Raw genomic sequence first — 18,380 nt, 5'->3', positions numbered from 1 at the left:
GAACACATGAAATAACTATACAAAGCAAACAATAAGCTATAATAATTAAAGTTTGTGTACCACAAGTTAAAACATGTAGTCCTAGTAGTAGTCATAGTGGTACCGTAGACCAGGAGATGGGTGAAGTCTGTGGACTGAAGTTTCAGCAATGCATTTCATTTGCCCCTGTTGCTATTTAATACGTGAGTTGTAAATTTCAAAGTGGCAACACTGTCAGGAAGAGGCGATAACACCGTGCATGTGCTATCCGGCAGTGTGCATTGTCAGTTGTGGCCCATAGCGATGTGTGGAGTGGTGTATGTATGAGGTTGAAATGAACACCATTTTGTGTACTGCCCTGAAACATGTTTGCCAAGGTAAGACAGCGATTTTGGATCAAAATCCATGTGGCCTGCAGGACACATGCACGAGAATGTCATCAATACTTGCATGAAGCCTGTAGTAACAATACCTAGCTGCATCTGATTGTTGCACAATGGGTAAGTGCATTTCTTGAGGAGGTTGGGATGTGACAATGAGAGCATGAGGAAAATTGCATCATCTTGGGTTCCCTATATTTTGTCACCATTGTGCAACAATCAGATTCGGCTAGGTATTGTTGCTACAGGCTTCATGCAGTCAAGTATTCTTGACATGCTGGTGCATGTATGCAACAGGCCACTTGGATTTGGATCCACAATCGCTGTTCTACCTTTGTAAACATTTTTTTAGGGCAGTCCACAAAAAAAGTGTTAATTTCAACCCTCTACATACACAACAGCACTCGCTGCACCGACCACTTTTGGTACTCCAACATGGGCCACAACTGGCAATGCCCGATAGCACATGCACAGTGTTATCACCTCTTCCTGACAGTGTTGTCACTTTTAAATTTACAACCCACGTAACAACCAAGGCAATTTCAGTGCCACGTGATGAATTTCGTCATAGCAACTATCCTATGGCAGTCCCTATGTATCTTTTCCACGTGCAGGAACTTTAAGGGTTAGGATTTTAATGATCCCGTGTTCATATTTTGCTGAGACTGATAACTGCCTGAGGCAAGTACATGAAAGACTAGTTAAGTGAAGGAAATTAGTTTTTGTATGAAATGACAATTTTTTAAGAACTGTATCCTTTGGGAATACTTTTCCACAGCAAGACATTTTTATGTGCTCGATTATTTCTTGTATATTTTGATGGCTTCATTCAGAAGTATGGTATATGGTAATTATAAAATAAAATTAACATTCAAATAATTTTATTAATTTTTTGCCATTCACTGTTGTTTTTATATCATAAAAGTCCTAACCCTAATAATTTCCTGAAAGTATGTGAAATTTGTCTGTTGTGTTCAAACAAAGCATTATCAGGATTAAGTCAAATATACATTTGCTATGGAACAGCAGCTATCAAAAGAATGGAGAATATGATGATTTTCTATTCATATGCTATTTACCCAAATAAAGTACAGTACAACCTCGTTAATCCGGACCCAGATAAGCTGGACTTCACTTAATCCGGACAGACAAAAGGCAAGAAAAAAGCAGAATGCAAGGTTTTAAATGTGGCTATAAGTCAACAAGAGAACTTCCCAAAGAAAAGGCAGTCAACCACTGATGAAATTCTGTTTCCCGCAGACTTGGTACTGTACTATATAGTGTATTTAGGCCTATGCCCTTTAAATACACCATAATAAACGTGTTTTGTTGCTATAAACGGAGTTTTAATGCACTTCTACTGTTCTTTTAGGTTACTTCAGTTAATCTGGACTTTCGTTAAACCACTCAACTTTTTCCCCATTAGTCCAGATTAACGAGGTTTTACTGTAATTTGATTACGGATGAAAGGAAGTTGGATAACTACATAAAACAAAGCACTACTATGAGATGTGATACAGCCCTGGAAAAAAAGTGGAAACTACAAAGACAAACTACACACATTTTCATCTTAATATAACACTTTTGGAATATGAAAATTTTGCAAAATATTGAGCTATTACTGCATGGGTTATCACAGAGGTTTTGTTGTATCTACCACAGGTATCTTGCATAAGATATCTATGCAGTGGCAGCTGCTGGTATCTTCAGTGTTGAGCTGTATTGTGTGCAACAACCACCTATACAGCAATTGCTATTCTGGAAAATCTAGCTTGTTCTAGTAAGCATATGACAATGTATCCAGTTTTATTACATTATTGAACTATAAAACAATATGCTTCTAAGCATTCAAGGGGTGAAAATTGGAAATACTGTAACTGTTTTATTAAATGTCTTCTTAAAAATATTGCATTTTTATAATGCTACAACAATATCAAGAGACTTGAACCAAGGCACCCCAGCCTGAGATTTTTAAAATAAAAATTTCATATACTGTACAAATTATGAAACAACTGTGAACACATACCAAACCATCTACTTCAGGGTCATTTATAATGAAAGGTTTCCGATCCCTCTCCTGATGCTGCACGAAAGCCTGGATGTCCATGTTGAAGCTCTCAGAATTGGGGCACTCTGCTGACTGGGTAGCCTGCTCGCACCTCTCGAATAACAAGGCAAGCAGCGGGAACAAAGGGTGCCTGTGGGAAACATAAAATATGTATTGCTATGCGTTTCAATAGTTTTAGGAAATTCAAAAGCAAGTTTTCATAATACATCAGGGCAGCGGCGGCTAGTGGTCTGACTTTATGGGTGTGCATTTGTGCCTCGCACAACGAGAAGAAGTGTTTTATCACCCCTGTCAAATACTCAATCCCGTTTTTGCGTACATAATGATGCTAAATGTATTGGCAAACCAAGTTATGAGTACCTATTACTGAAAATGAGGGTATGGGAGAATTTTTTCCATAAAAATATTTAAAAAATATTAACGAAATATCTAGGTGAATTTTCTGTCTCGATCACGAGAAGAGCAATGTTATTCGCTATAGATAATTCAACATTCGATAACCTGACAAAATCATTAAAAAAACAGAAATGCTGATCTACAAAATTCAATATTATTCTCGATTTGCAAAATATTTAGTAAAAACTTTCTCCCTCTCTCCGCTGATGATAGTGAACAAGAAGAGGAAGAATTTTTGCATACATCTAACAAGCAGGGCCAGGCGACTACCCGGGGTGCCAAACTGGGACATCCTCCTTGATTAGAGCCAAATCCTAAGCATGAGTTTATTTTTTAAGTCCACTTTATGCACAGAAAAGCAAATAGAGGCGACCTACAGTTTAAGAAGAGATCCGAACTACTATGTGCCTCCACCAGGTGCGTGGCTATAAAGTTTAAAAAGAGCTGGATTTATTTTTGACAAGAATTAATTGAAGCTACTGCTGAATAACTTAATAAGTAGATTGCAAAATCATCTAGCAATTTAATCTAAGGGATTAATATTGTTTTGATGTCATTATGTAGGTATTAAATAAACACATACCTACAATAAACATGTTCTTTAACAGCATTAAAATAATTTTAAAATAAGGCTATTATTTTTCGTCATTAAAACCGTTAATATATAACATGGTTATGATTTATATTGGAGGAAGGAGAAAAGTAGGGGGCGCCAAAATTCCAGCTCGGCCGGGTGAAAATTTTATCTTGAGTCACTCCTGCAAACAAGGTAGCAGATCAAACGACCACATGCACAAAATCAGTTGTAATCTATCTAGCAGTTGTTAAATTTCTAATGACCGACTTACCAAACCAACCAACTGAAGCGAAATCAAGAGAATAAATAAAAAAATATTAAAGTACTCACTCAGTCCACACTGCCCTGCTTCGAACTTCAGAATTTTTCTTTCCCTTCCGGCTTATCTGTCTTATTACTGCAATCGCTGAGCTGTTTGCTAACTTCCCTCCATATATCCAACAACTTTAAATATTACGTCTCTGATTTCGCTATGTACAGTTTTCCCTTTCATCATGCTCACTTTGCAATGAAACAGGAATGTGCTTTTGACATTGCAACAATTTTACCACACAATGGAAACAGCTGACTGATCCACGTTCCCCCTGCGCGGGTTGATAATTCCAACTACAGCACCACAAGGACGCGGTGGCTCAGTCGGTAACGCGTCTGACTACCATGCTCAAGGTCCCGGGTTCGATCCCCGGCCGGTTCAAATCCGGGAACTTTTTTAACGGTGGAAGCGGCCCCGGCGCCTACCCAGCGTCGAATAACATGGGTACCTGGGGGAAACCCTGGGGGGTAAAGGCGGTCAGGGGCGTGATGCTGATCACATCACCCCCACTCACGACCGGATCAAGAAAGTGTGGGGCGTTACCCCCACACCCCCTATACGCCTTCATGGCGTGGTGCTATGCACAGGGGAACACTTTACCTTTACCTTTTAGCACCACAAGGACAGTTTATTTTGGCCAAGCTGTACTAATAAGCAAAGGCAATGCAATACATTGTTTAAAGCACACATTTCGCATTCAGTTATCCCCCCACCCTCTCTTCCATCTTTCTTGCACCTGCTCCCAGCCTTGTTCGGAACAGTGTGGGCCAGGCCCCTAAACAGGATTTTTTTGAGGGGGGGGGGGCAAGCCCGAAACCTTCGTTATATATATATAAATTGTCACGAAATATATGTCAATTATTAAATAATTAATTAATATCATTGATTAATTTATTTATATATATTTATAAACAAATTAATTTGTTACATTTATATATTAGCAAATTAATTCCTTTAACGACTGGTTCAAAATGTCAAGAAATTAAAAGATAGGCGAAATGTTTTTAACAAGAGTTAGACATTATTTAATTATTGCTATTTATTAAAATAATTAAATTTTCATACGTTTATTGTGTTATGTTCTTATAATAGTGTAAATCTATTAATGGTCTTTCGAAAGGAAATATTTCCTTATCAGAGTTGTAGCTAGAGCTTTCAGTGGCCAGGACGAGAATGATTTTCGCAAATCCTGCACCCTCCCCTACCTAGATGTAGCTGGCATACTTAGACATTGTAGACATTTTATGTACCTACTCTTTTCCGTTGAATTCGATGAAAAGATAACTTAGCATTCAAGAAATGTGACTAATAAAAGGACAGTCGATTTTGCATCCCACACCATCTTCATTGAAGCAGTGTGTGTTATTGTTCACATCTGCAAAATCGATTGCAACTTAAAAATAACTAGGTGGAGGGACAAAAAATGAGAAACTTTAAAGATGTTAGTTTGCTCTTAAATTAACATGTAAATGCTTATTAAATTAACATGTAAATGCTACGTTTTATTCCCGACTAAAGGAGGTGAGAAATAGAGGAGAAATAACAGGTTCCAGGGGCCTAGGGTGACAATGACAACCACCTTCGCAGCTACAGCTCCATTTCTTACTAGTCCAATTTGATATAATTTTAAAATCTTATCTATGAATGTAGAAGTACGTTTTTACCTCATGCTTACCAGCCTTAAGGAGAGAGAGAGAGAGAGAGAGAGAGAAAACAAGAGATGTATGCAAATTCACACACAGGCTGACATCATTCTTTGTATGTGTTTATGGTGTTATTCTTAGTGAAGTATGTTTGAAGTCCAAACTAATTGCTTATCTTTGTTGTTATAACACAAACTCTTACCCTCGGAAAATTTTAATAGAACAAGATCGTTGGTGGGAAGGTGGGAGATCCCCTTTCTGCCATGGAAATTCGTACCTTGAACGTGACTCACCACCAACGCTATGGAATTATCCTTATAATGAAGAACATATCTGAATGTGAATTAACCACAAAAAGAGGACATTTTCTCATCAAGACTGCAGTTCGAAAAGAGTCAAAAGAGGGAGTTTATATGGTGAACTGTTCCGATCAAATTGGAACATTTATTAGCTTCGCATAAATGGTTATAAAACTAAAACTACTAACAAACTAAAATTACTAAATATAGTAGACTGCAGACTTTTGGAGTCTGCCTCTCTCCAGTGACAACCTATTCATTTATACAAGAAGAAAATCTAAATTCTTGCAAAATCTTTAAAAAATTATCCATATTATTTTTGTAGGTTTGCATAAAAAAAATTCATGGCTCGAGGGAGGGTACGGGCCTGGTGTGGGCAAAGATACCATAGAAATTCCCTTTTACAAAAGAAAATCCCTTGATTTACAATTCGCGATTAAAATTACCACCTGAGCGCTAGTGTCGCTTCCAATATGGCCGCTCTACGTAGGATAGATCTTTGTTTACATTGAGTAGTAGTACGTAATAGCAGCGTGTTGTCATTGCTGGTATGGAAGAAACGTTTAAATTACGCGTTATATTTAAATATTGCGAATGCGATGTGAATTCCAGAAACTATAACGAAGGTGAAGCTGTGCTGAGAGCGAAGCATTTAATTATGATAATAAAAATAACACGGGAAACGCATACGAAACTAATGTATACGCACTGGTTTTTCAAAGCGGCGCTGTTTCATCTGCACTGCACCTCGGTTGTAACTGCCTAACTGGGGCCCTCAGAAATGATTTGAAAATAAAGCAATTCACCTGTATTGCAAAGCTTGGGAGGAAATAAATGGAAACATGCTGTTGCAGTTTTTTTCCCCCAAAGAGGCAGGCTGGTTTAATAACAACACCGGATAATTATAATAATAATAACAATAATTTCATTGAGGCTATTTTCAGTCTTCACTGAAAATTGACATACTGAATGAAACAGCAACATTAGCATGTCAATTATGTTTTTCTGACTTACCTTTATGATTACGGACATTAATTAATTCTCAAACTATTTTCATCTTTGCTCTTAATCGACTTGCACCTGTTCCAAATTACATACATAATACATTGTTTTCGAAAAAAAAAAAATTATATTCATAAAGAACAATTTAAAACTTACTTTCATGGCAATAAAATCATTTTTCCGAAAGATTATTTCGGAAAATAGAGTGAACAGACTCGTACATTCTTCGTAATTTCCTTGCTGCATTTAAGTTATGCCAATCTTGTCAATCAGTTCTGTTTTCCCTGATTTATTTAAACATTTCATTTTGTTGATTCCACGGGGTGTAAAACACATGTAAGCTTTTCACTTGTCCTGAACTACAAAACGATTTAGAGCAAAAAACTGAACAGTATACGCTACTTTTTCGCATGCTCCCCATGCTTTGAATGGCATCAACACGGCGAAGCGCAGCGATGTGTCCTACGTGGAGTGGTTCCTGGAAATCTCACCAGATGGCATATCGAATAATTTTAATCGCGAATAGGGGTGTGCGGGATCCCGAGAAGACGGGATCGGGAAAAAAATTTCCCGTCCCGATCCCGACTTCGGGAAATGACTTCCCGACTTTTCGGGATCCCGAGCCTCTGGAAATACCGAATGGTCATTTTAAAAATTTGTTAATTCTCGATGTTTTCTGCATTGCAAGTGTCTGGAACTTATCGGAAATTGTTTGTTTTTATTCCAGAAGTGCAAAAACAATCACTTAAGTTGAAAATGACGCGTAGAATTCGAGATTTTCAGAGTTTCCGGAAATTTCTAACATTTCCCGCTCCGAAAATTTCCCGACCCTGTCGGGAAACACCGAATTTTTCCCGTCCCGAATGTCGCGATTAAAAAACATTTCCGTCCCGCACACCCCTAATTTACAATGATGTATGTTTGCCTCTACTCAGCTACACGATCTCGAATGGAACGGGATTGCAACACTGGAACATTTGGAACACAACGCTAGCAGTGGGAGTTTAGCCCATAATACTGCGAGCAAGAAGAGCGAGTCCCTTCTCTTTTCTTGCGTGCTGCAACAGCGACAAATGAGCACACGGCGACTTGTGTTCCGAGCGAACGTATCTCAGTGGCAGGCTCTGGTAAAACGTAGCCGATTGTACGATGGGGCGTGGGAACGTTTGATGTTTTGAAAGAGATAGTGTCCAGTGAATAAGTATAATAAAAATGAATTGCATTGCAGATTTATTTGGGTCTGCATGTGTGGATAGGCACAAGCCGCTACTGCATCAGGGCAAGGTCATGAGAGTTGTTTACAAGAATGAACTGAAGTTACTGCTGCAGAACATAATAAGCATATTGCAATGCAAAACCATGTAGCAGTTGAACATATTAGTTATTTTGATGTCACTGTGTAGGTAATAAATAAACACATACCTACAACAAACGTATTCTTTAACTTTAACATTTAAATAATTTTAAAAATAAAGCTATTATTTTTCTCATTAAAACAGTAAATACATAACATGGTTCGGTCTTTCTTTCTTTCTTTCTTTTTTTTTTTGGAGGAAGGTGAAAAGTAGGGAGGTACCAAAAAAACTACCTTGACCAGGTGAAAATTTTACCTTGAGCCCCCCCTGCCCGCTCTTCATTCACAATAGACTTTTATAGTACACGACTCTCGCCTTATTGGAGAGCAGTTGTACGATGGGCATACCTGAAAGTAAGTGGCAAGTAAAACATTTTTATATGTAACAACTATTCACATTTTTTTTTCGCAACGAAATGACATTGTATACCTCATTTTTGTAAACATCAAAAGATTGAAATTGAGGATAAGGTAAAGCGAGGATGGTTTATTTACACAAAATCATGTTTCCCTGCTGGCCGCATCGGCGAGGAGGCATTCTAATGGCGATTATTGCACAAACAGGTGGACAGCGGTATGCTAATCAGCCGTTTGACTGAAAGTTTCTTCGTTGGTAAACGCGGCAACAAGTGGGTCACTGCCATAAATGCGGATCCCGCGCCGGGAGTTTCTTTCCCTCCACTCAAACATTTTTTGATCTACGGCTCCCAGCAATTTGTAGCATACTTGGTTCCAAATTAGTGACACGGTAGTTTCCCAGCATGTAGACTCTTATTTTCACGAGCATAATCAAGTCACCATAGTGAATATATACGAGCCGTGTTCGAAAAGTACCCGCTGCTAGGCTTTTATAAACTATAGCGTAACATATTCTCAAAAATTACATTTTCTTATCAAAATTGACATTCCTTGCACTGTAGATTTTATTTTACAGAGGGATTTACCAAAAGCAGATACTAATTTTTATATTCAGTTCTCTTAGAACAAATCCACTTCAGCGCGCTTCTGTTTTGTCTTCTTTCATCTACTGATCCGGAGTGTGTGTGTGTGTGGGGGGGGGGAGGCCACTAACTATTGTTACGATACACAATATCAGGAGGAATAACAGAGGGCGGTCTGTGCTCGACAGCCTTAGAGTCCATGGATGTATAACTGTGACGTCGTATATGACGCCATAGGCAACATACTTTTTGGCGCCCAACGTGGGGCTTAAGGATGAGAGAAAAAGAGAGATGGATAACGAAAGGAGAATCAAGTAGATGGTTTGACTTTGTGTTTAAGTCCACTTTATGAACAGAAAGGCTAATCGGGATTGGAACTAAGTTTAGGGTGGGATCCGAACCACTATGTGCCTTTACTGGATATCTGACCCGGGACACCTTGATCACAAGGCGACGACGTTACCACTACGCCATCGCACTGGCACAGAAAGTAGCTCATTTACGGTGGAGATAAGAAAGACCTTTGTATGCTGTGGAAGGAAAATGGGATCCTGTAAAATGGTTACTGTACCGAAATGAAATTGTAGTCGATACAGAACTGAATGACGATCTCAAATGAACACTTTTCTCTTTCATGTATTATGTTACTAGTATTGTGGAATTCATGTAATATCATAGCTATGTGTCAGTCTCAAAGTTATCTACAGACTGCTTGTTGCATGGTACGCACCCAATACGCCAATATATCGTCTGGTGTCATGGACATCCACAGGATTTTCTTCCGGGGGGGGGGGGGGCAAAGGAGGCAAATTTTCCCCCACAATAGTGATGCCCCCTACAAAAAACACTGCTTGTCTGAAGTTATCATGTTCCTTCAACATCCTTACAATAATTAACATAAATTACTGTGACTGAAATGAAATTATGTGTGAAATATAGGACTTTTTAGGTGGACATCCATTTTCCAGGGGGAGGGGTGCCCCCCTTCCGGGCGTCCATGTCTGATGTAATTTGTATAAATGAAAGACACTCAAATTCCAAGGAGAAACTAACATAGCTTATCGTGTTTAATATTTTTTAAAGCCCATTGCAGCAGCAAGCTGAAATGAGAAAAAAGGTTATTTTATTTAAGCGAAGTTAATTTCAGGAAGGGCTTTAGCCTAGAGAACAAGTGCCTAATTTCGTGTTAGTCACTTGCAAAACTCTTCCGGCCAGTATTTTGCCTCGAGTGAGAGAGAGAGAGAGCATATTAATAACTAAGAAGCGACGGGGACCGCAAATGCTTAACATAATGACGAATTAATTGGCAAGAATGCTAACTCCCTTAATACGATATCTCGAGTAGCTGGCTTGCGAGCCTAGAGTTTTATGCAAAGTCACGACTCTGGGTGCTTTTTGTAGCCTGCTCCTTTCTTTCTCTTTTCCCCTCCCTGCCACCAGTTTCATTTTGATGTAACCACTACCGCCATCTCCATTGATATTCTCCAAGACTAACGGTAGCTTGATCCAGCTTCTTCGTAATGTCCCTCCAATTTCTCAACAACCGAAGACTCTTTTGGGAAGTTGCCAGTTCTCCAATTACAAGCAAAAACACTCGCTCAAGCCTCCACTCTCGAGGAAACTCCCCCTACTTGCTACCCGCCATTCCTTTTTCGACGTCGCGGGGCAAGCTGGGAGAACAAAAGAAGCACGGAAAGCGCGTTCCGGACACAAGGAACGAGCTGACGATGAAAGAAGCATTATTGCCGTAGATAAACTTTCCTGCTGATGTTGGCAGAAGCTTCGAGATGCCTCCTTGTCTTTCAAAAGTGTATCCTGCTACCCCCGTTGACAAACTGGAACAACTTTTCAATATCACCGGAAACTTTTAATGGGATTTTTATACATATGAAAAAAAAATGGCAACTTAGCGCCTGCCGGAAGAGGGACACCACAACACAATGGCCGGCGTGGAATGGGTGGTGACGTATACAATTTCCTTTTAAAAAGGAACTGGCCACGTAGAGGGTTTATAAAAGCTGGAATGTCACGTTTCACAGATCAGAAAAATATAATGTTTTTTAAGTCACCAGGGAGACGTATAATTTCACTCCACATATTACTGTTTTACAACTAGGTTGCTTATGATCAACATGTTTTCTTCATTTAAACAAGCGGTTTTTTAAAATTAAAAATAACAGTTTAAGATAAAGTTTTAAAAAAAGGCATTTTCATATTTGTTGTTGATTTGATATATTTTAGATCGCATTTCTGCCACTTTTGGCTAATCGCGAAAATGAAGATGTGATGATATGATGAAGGGACACTCGCGAATTTTAATTTTAACGTTTTCTTTGAATCAACTAAGTGAATCATATAGCGACATCGTTTGTACGCACAAACGTAGTTTTGTTTTGTTTGGAAGTGCAGTCCACGTTTAGGGTATGATATAACCACACTGTTAAAATTACAGTAAAAAATTATAATACAGCGTGAGCACAAAAACACTCCCTGGTTTCAAGATGTCATAAAATTAATAGTTACTTGAATATTTTGATAAAATTGATATCCAAAGCTCAGTTAACTCAAAATATTTTAATATCTTTCTTTTTAGAATCGCTAGTTGTGAATTCGGTAGCTAGAGGGCAGTAACCTCGAAAATGGCGTTCACTCCGCAGCAAAGAAGCTGGTGCGTGTTAGAATTTGCCAAAACAAGCAGTGTTGTGAGAGTGCAGCGTGCATTTAAACGGAAGTTTAATGTTGATCCACCTACACACAAATCCATTCTGCAGTGGCATAAAACATTTGTTGAGAGTGGATGCATTTGTGATCAAAGAAAAGAACATTCTCTCCGACCGTCCATCTCTGAGGAAATTGTGGACCTTGTGCGAGAAGCCTTTGTACGCAGTCCCAGAAAATCAACACGTCAAGCCAGCAGGCAGTTGCAGGTGCCACAAACTACCGTAAGCAAGATTTTAAGGAAGCGTTTGCGTTTTCACCCGTACCGGCTGCAATTGGTTCAAAAGTTATCCACAAGACAAGGTAAAGCGATGTGAGTTTTGCGAGACTATCCACACTTTAATGGAGGACGATGAAACCTTTCTGACAAAGATAATTTTTAGTGATGAGGCGACCTTCCACTTGAGTGGAAAAGTGAACAGGCATAATGTTAGGATCTGGGGAAGCGAGCATCCGCATGCCACTCTTGATGTGGAACGTGACTCACCCAAGGTGAATGTTTTTTGTGCAGTGTCAGAGCGTCGAGTGTACGGTCCGTTCTTCTTTGAGGGGCCAACAATCACAGGTGAAAGCTACTTAACAATGCTACGTGACTGGTTAATTCCCCAACTTGCTGCAGAAAGAGGTGACTACATTCTACAACAAGATGGAGCGCCCCCACACAGGCATCAATCTATACGCAGCTTTCTGAATGACAACCTCCCACACCGTTGGATAGGACGAGCTGGACCCAATGATCAAAATCTATGCAAGTGGCCCCCACGATCACCGGACATAACAGTTTGTGACTTTTTCCTTTTGGGGTTCGTGAAGGACCAGGTCTATGTACCTCCACTACCCACAACCTTGAATCATCTTCAGGAACGCATCAGTACAGCTGTCAACTTCATCACACCGGCTACGCTTGAGAAGGTGTGGTTGGAGCTGGATTATCGTCTCGATGTTTCCCGCGTAACAGGTGGCGCGACATTGAGCATTTGTAATTCCAATGAACACCACGAAAACTTTATGAGTGTTTACAACTACTGTGAACATTTCTGTAGAATACTACTTTTGGTATTAAAGTTATACCCTTTCAAAACCAGGGAGTGCTTTTGTGCTCACGCTGTATTATAGCCTACCGTAAAAATTTAAGTTTGCCTGTTAATGTAGAAAAGTGAAATGCAACTTTTTTTTTTTTAAAAAAAAAAAATAAAGTTGAGTATTTTATCATGCACAACGATTGATAATGATTATTTGCGTGCACCAACTGAATCATTAACTTTAAAAATTGCAAGACAATCTTGGTATCTATTCTATTGGTTGTCCTGTCTATATTTATAATTATGTAGTAGCAGCTTGGTTCATACGCTGTTAGACAAGTTAAAATATCAAAACTTTCTTAAGGTAGTTGCATGGCACCGGAAATTTCAGTGTAGAGGAAGATTTACCAAGCAGAGGTTCTGAAAAGAGGAATTTATGAAGGGTACGAGTTCGTTTTCCTCCTAAAGTTTAGAATTTGAAGTCTGAGTTGTTTTATATATTACATATCTCAACAAGATAAGGATTATTATTATTATCTTATTCGTCAAGTGAAGAATAATACAAATTTTTATTACTATATTGATAATTCTAATTTTTAAGAACGTAAAAACGCTATGGGATGAGAACAGTCGATCTGTAAGGATAAGAACCGTCTTGAGGATAAAACCATTAAAGCAAGAAAAACACTGACTGCGTACAGGACGCCAGCAGTGAAAAGGTGCCAAAGCAGATAAAACAAAACCAGGGTACTTACTTATACACCGCCCTCTTGTCCGCCTCGAATTGACCCTGATCCTGGCCGTACTGATTGTCGTGGGCCGGCAGCTGCTGGCTCGTGGTCATGGCTAGCCCTGCGTCTTGTTGCTGTTGCGTTTGTTCGTAGCCCGGAGTCACCATTGTCACCTGCCCGCTGTCCTCTTGCATACTTCACGCTCCTCCTGCCAGCGGCTCCATCTGTCAGGATAAGAAGAAAACGAAGCATTAGTAAACGTTAGCGATAGTAATGCACTACTAAGTTCAGATAGAATTTCTAATTCAGATTATGTTGTTCTTATATAAGTAAGTCGGTAAGTAGGTCACGAACGTTTATTAAAAAAAATAGTAAGTGAGATACTGACTTGAAAACCGTTGTTACTTTTCAATATAATCTCCACCAACATTGATACACTTATCCCATATATTTATCAGTCCCCCAAAACCTGCTGCATACAAGTCTCTGGGCTGCTGTTCCAGTCTCAGTCGAATCTCACGTTCAACATCTTCATCATCCGCGAAACGTTTGCCACCACCCACGCTTCTCGGAAATGCTATCTAGCGACTGCTAACTGAATATCATCAAGCTGGATTGTGCTGCCACATACTGACATCTTTAGAAACTACTCACTACTATTTTCAGCCATCCCACATCAGTTTGTGGCCTATTTACTGACTTGCCCTCGTAGCTTGACTTTTATTTATTTCGCTTTTCTGCAACTTTTGGCTAATCGCGAAGATTAGACTGTGTGAAGAAATTGATGAAGACACACTCACAAATAACGCCCAGGCCAGGATTCGAACCTGAGAGCCTTAGCGTTGTAGCGCGCTGTAATAACTACTCCGCCACGGAAGTCGACTGTTCTTAGTTTCAACTGGCATCTTAAACTGTAACAGCATTCTTTATGAAGTTGCGTCTGGTATGTATGGGGATTTGGGGGGGGGGGGGGAGCTTCTAAAGAAACCCAAATGTCAACCTTTCTTCCATGTAGTACATTCTGGACAAGGACGTATTTAGTGGGGCCGGAAGATTTATCAATTACTAAAATTAAAATTAAATAATGAAAATATACTCGTTTAGCATTTGTTGTATAATTTCCTCCGAACTTATTGGAGGACAAGGTTTATATTGGGATTAAAGGGGTTTGAAGGACACGAAGGATGTATTAGGGGGTCCAGGGGTCAGGACCCCCCCCGAAAGACTTACCAAGTACTAAAATTAAGTAATGAAAATATTAGCATTTGTTGCATAATCGATGGTTATTAATTTCCTCTGAACTTTTTAGAAGGCAAGGATTATATTGGGATCATACGGCTTTGAATGACATTACAAAGATGATTTATGTACACTATTACTCAAAATAATTTGCATAACATTTTAATCAGAAACTTACTTTTCTTCAACGTTTAACATCATTCTTGTTATTCGATAAGCATTCAATTATTCATTTATTTCACATTAATTTCATTGCCAGGGCACTTGTTTTTTATGTAAATTATTCCGATCGTAACTACAGGTAAGTTACGTAATGAATATGTACTCTTATATCCCTATTCTTATAGTCTCTTTACCGAATCGCGTAATAATAATATAATTATTTTAATTTAAACATTATTATTCATGAGACACTTGGCTCGGACCCTCCCCCACGGAAACATATTTCTAGATACGTGCCAGATTCCGGACTGCGCTTTACAGTTTAACCAGACTCTCGCGTTTGGATTTAGAGCCAGTATAATCCTATGCGGGTCTTGTGTTATCCGTGTGTGTTTTTGTTTGTCCTTTCATCAATTTAATCTTACCATCGTTCATTCTCATCTTCGCAATTACCCAAAAGTGGCAGAAAAGCGAAGAAAAATGAAACAAATCAATAATCGAAGTGACGGCTGATCGTCCCTCGCAACTGCTAAAATATTTATTACTTTCATACGTAATGATGCATAATATAACCGAATAAAAATATTGTAAATATTACGTTAACATCTAACATTGCACATTAATAATAATGTCCAAAATAATTAATTTCCATTTTTTTCCCAAATGTATTTCATACTTCGAATGTTATGTTTCCAACAGCACAACTAAAGGAATTTTACCAAGTATGTTGAAATGTAATTGAATTAACTGAGAAGACGGGGGTTAAACGAGAGAATTATCTCCTTAACCCTTCGCTGTTTTCCAACCTACCACCACTACGTGGATAAGCCGGTATATATGTCTACACACAATATACACCACTATGCACCGCGACAAAGTTAAGTTTGCAGCAACTTTTCGCATATGAAGACCCAAACGGGAGCGCAGAATGTAGTTCCACTGCAATACTGCTTTTCTCGCTGTCTGTGATGTGAGCAGCTCGGCAGTTAAAGCAAGACTCGCACGGGAGATGCTGAGCGCCGTTCTCGAGTGGATTAATACATTAAACTTGCTGCAAACTTAACCTGTCGCGGGGCTGTCACGTGATCTCATCGTAGTGCAGCGTCCATTCAAAACCGTGCGCCCGACCGCATCCATCTGCTTTTATCCTTTTCGTAAGCCGCCGAAAGGAAATAGCACCCACTGAAAATTGCTGATAATTTATGAAGTAGACGAGAAAGACGGGACGGTGCATGCACCTGCTGTAACCGTTTCCCTGCAGAATTGCAAGGATTAAAATCACGCAATCTTATACAACGCCCTTGCCGGAAAAAAAAGAGAAAAGGACGTTAACATTTCAAATGCAGAGTTTACGGCAGAAATAAACCTGAACAACGATCTACATTTTGCGTCAGGAGACAAGGAAGATATGCATACCTTTTATAATGACCAGTGGCCGGGTTTTGCCCTTAATGTCAATTTTATTCTCACGAACAGATTTCACTACAGAATAAGTTTCAGTCAGTGGTGGCGACAGACGTTTAGGTGTGGGTTGGTTACTGGATGGGTGTCCTAAGATTTTGTGGGTCACGTGTTGTACTACTTTGATGCAAACAAGGATTTATTGACCAATAATAGAAAAATAAATTTTACAAATTCAAATATTGCCAAGAGTCCGGACTCCCCCCCCCCTGAAAGACTTACCAAGTTCAAAAGTAAATAAGCAAAATAATTGTTTTCTACCCCTGCGAGTAGAACTGTCTTTTTCTTCTTGTTTTTTTTTTTTTTACCCAACTGTTCAAACGGCTCCAGCACCCACCCAGCGTCTTATAAAGTGGGTACCTGGAGGAAATTCTGGGGGGGAGGGGTAAAGGCGGTCAGGGGCGAGGTGCCGACCCACCATCGCCCCCATCTTCGGTCGTGATCAATGAAAGTGTGGGGCCCTAACTCCACACCCCCTATACGCCTTCATGGCATGGTGCAAAGAACAGGGGAGCGCTTTACTATTTACTTTTACATGAGCACATATGACCATTTTGCAACCTTCAGTGTATACGGAGAAATATCCCTTTATCTGAAATCCTTACCTGGGAGTTAAAAAAGCGGTGTAAAAAAGTGTCTTCAAAAAAGTTAAAAGTGCAATGTTGTAAAGACACTTCTACAGAACGCAACATAACACATTCTAAACTTAAGGATACGCTAAAAATTTCCTCAAGATACAGTGGAAATCAAGCCTAATATATTACAAGCATTACTACGTCCATTTTATGCTCAGATCCCATAATCGGGACTGGCTCTACATTTTAAAGTAGGATCGAACCTGAAACCCCTTGCTAACAAGGCGACAGTATTACCAATACGCCACCAGGGACGCTTGACAAATTACAGGATTAACTGCTGCGTGGAGAATCTCCTTGACAAAATTCTTGGTCACGCCACTGGAAACGACTGTACTATGAATCCTGATTGAGTGAACGGTACGAGTCCAGCAGCCGGGAAGCATAACAACCCGTGCATTGCGACTTGGCTGGTCGTTACCAGCTTTGAAACCAGCCCCGTCTGTACGCAACCTCTTGTTGTTTGTGCTGCTGTTCCAAACACGCACCTTTCCCGCTGAAGCCTTTTAAATATCTCTTTTACGAGCTCGCCCTAATCAGTGGAACTCTTGTAGCACAAATCTCGGAGTCACGAATTCTGCTGCGGAACAAACAGTCTTGCATTATTTCCACTCGCCGCAGAAATTCTTGGTGCTGCTGGTGGCTACCTAAGGGGACCACCAAACTGCAGACGGTAAGCATGCGCCTGCAGAATTTTCTTTCAGGGGATCATTACAATTAAGAAGTTGTGTTCTTAATGAAGTGGTAGGTACTGACGTCACTTTCAGGTGTCATGAGAAGAGAAGTTTTTAGGGGAAAGACAGAAATGATGAGAGAGGATTTGATCTCGTCCACTTTATGCACAGGAAGGCTACTCGAGACTGGACCTACAGTTTAAATCTGGATCCGAACCACTGTGCCATGTGTCTTTCATAGAGATGAAAGAAGACAGAGTAGCAGAAGAGAAATAAAAAAGCCACAAAGACACACACAAAGAGTGTGTGTAAAAGGAAGAAATGAAGATGCCAGAAACAAGGAAAGGGGAGAAAAAAAAAAGCGAAAAGGACACTCAGAGAGAACGAGAAAGAGAAGGAAAGTAACGGACGACGCTGAACTACTGAATTGCAATCTTCAATCCCTCTACTATAGAAGATCTGCAATCACGAATTATACTGTTGTACGGCCTGTTCCAAACTGAACCATGCCTAAAGTATATGTATCTGATTAAAAGTTATCCTGATATCCTTGATCGAATAATACTCAGCTTCTACAATACTGCAAAGAGCTTATTCCTTTCCTGTATGTACACCTTTGGAAGGGGGCTTCCCCGATGGCGCAGTGGCAGCGTCGCCGCCTTGTAATCAATCGGTCCCGGGTTCGGTACCCGGTGGAGGCACATAATGGTTCGGATACACTTTAAACTGTAGGTCCAGTCCTGATTAGCCTTACTGTGCATAACGTGGACTTGAAATACCAACTCA

At 39.7% G+C, this 18,380-nt stretch overlaps 1 protein-coding gene across 7 annotated transcripts in view; it reads right to left on the bottom strand.

Annotated features, from left to right (window-relative positions):
- Window positions 1-18,380, bottom strand: part of LOC145986749 (homeobox protein PKNOX2-like) — a 153,934-nt gene that overhangs the window by 13,827 nt on the left and 121,727 nt on the right. For all 7 annotated transcript variants that reach the window (XM_083121120.1, XM_083121126.1, XM_083121122.1 and 4 more), the window contains 2 exons: window positions 13,448-13,647; window positions 2,386-2,557 (listed from right to left, as the gene is read on the bottom strand). In XM_083121120.1, coding sequence (XP_082977246.1) covers window positions 2,386-2,557; window positions 13,448-13,617 — 342 coding nt within the window. In that variant the 5' untranslated portion in view covers window positions 13,618-13,647. The remainder of the gene's footprint in view (window positions 1-2,385; window positions 2,558-13,447; window positions 13,648-18,380) is intronic.

The sequence above is a fragment of the Lepisma saccharinum genome, chromosome 4 (genome assembly GCF_977018435.1).
Source record: "Lepisma saccharinum chromosome 4, izLepSacc3.1, whole genome shotgun sequence".
Lineage (NCBI taxonomy): Eukaryota > Metazoa > Arthropoda > Insecta > Zygentoma > Lepismatidae > Lepisma > Lepisma saccharinum.
The sequence above is the reverse complement of the archived record's forward strand: the minus strand, read 5'-3'. Positions and strand labels throughout refer to the sequence as shown.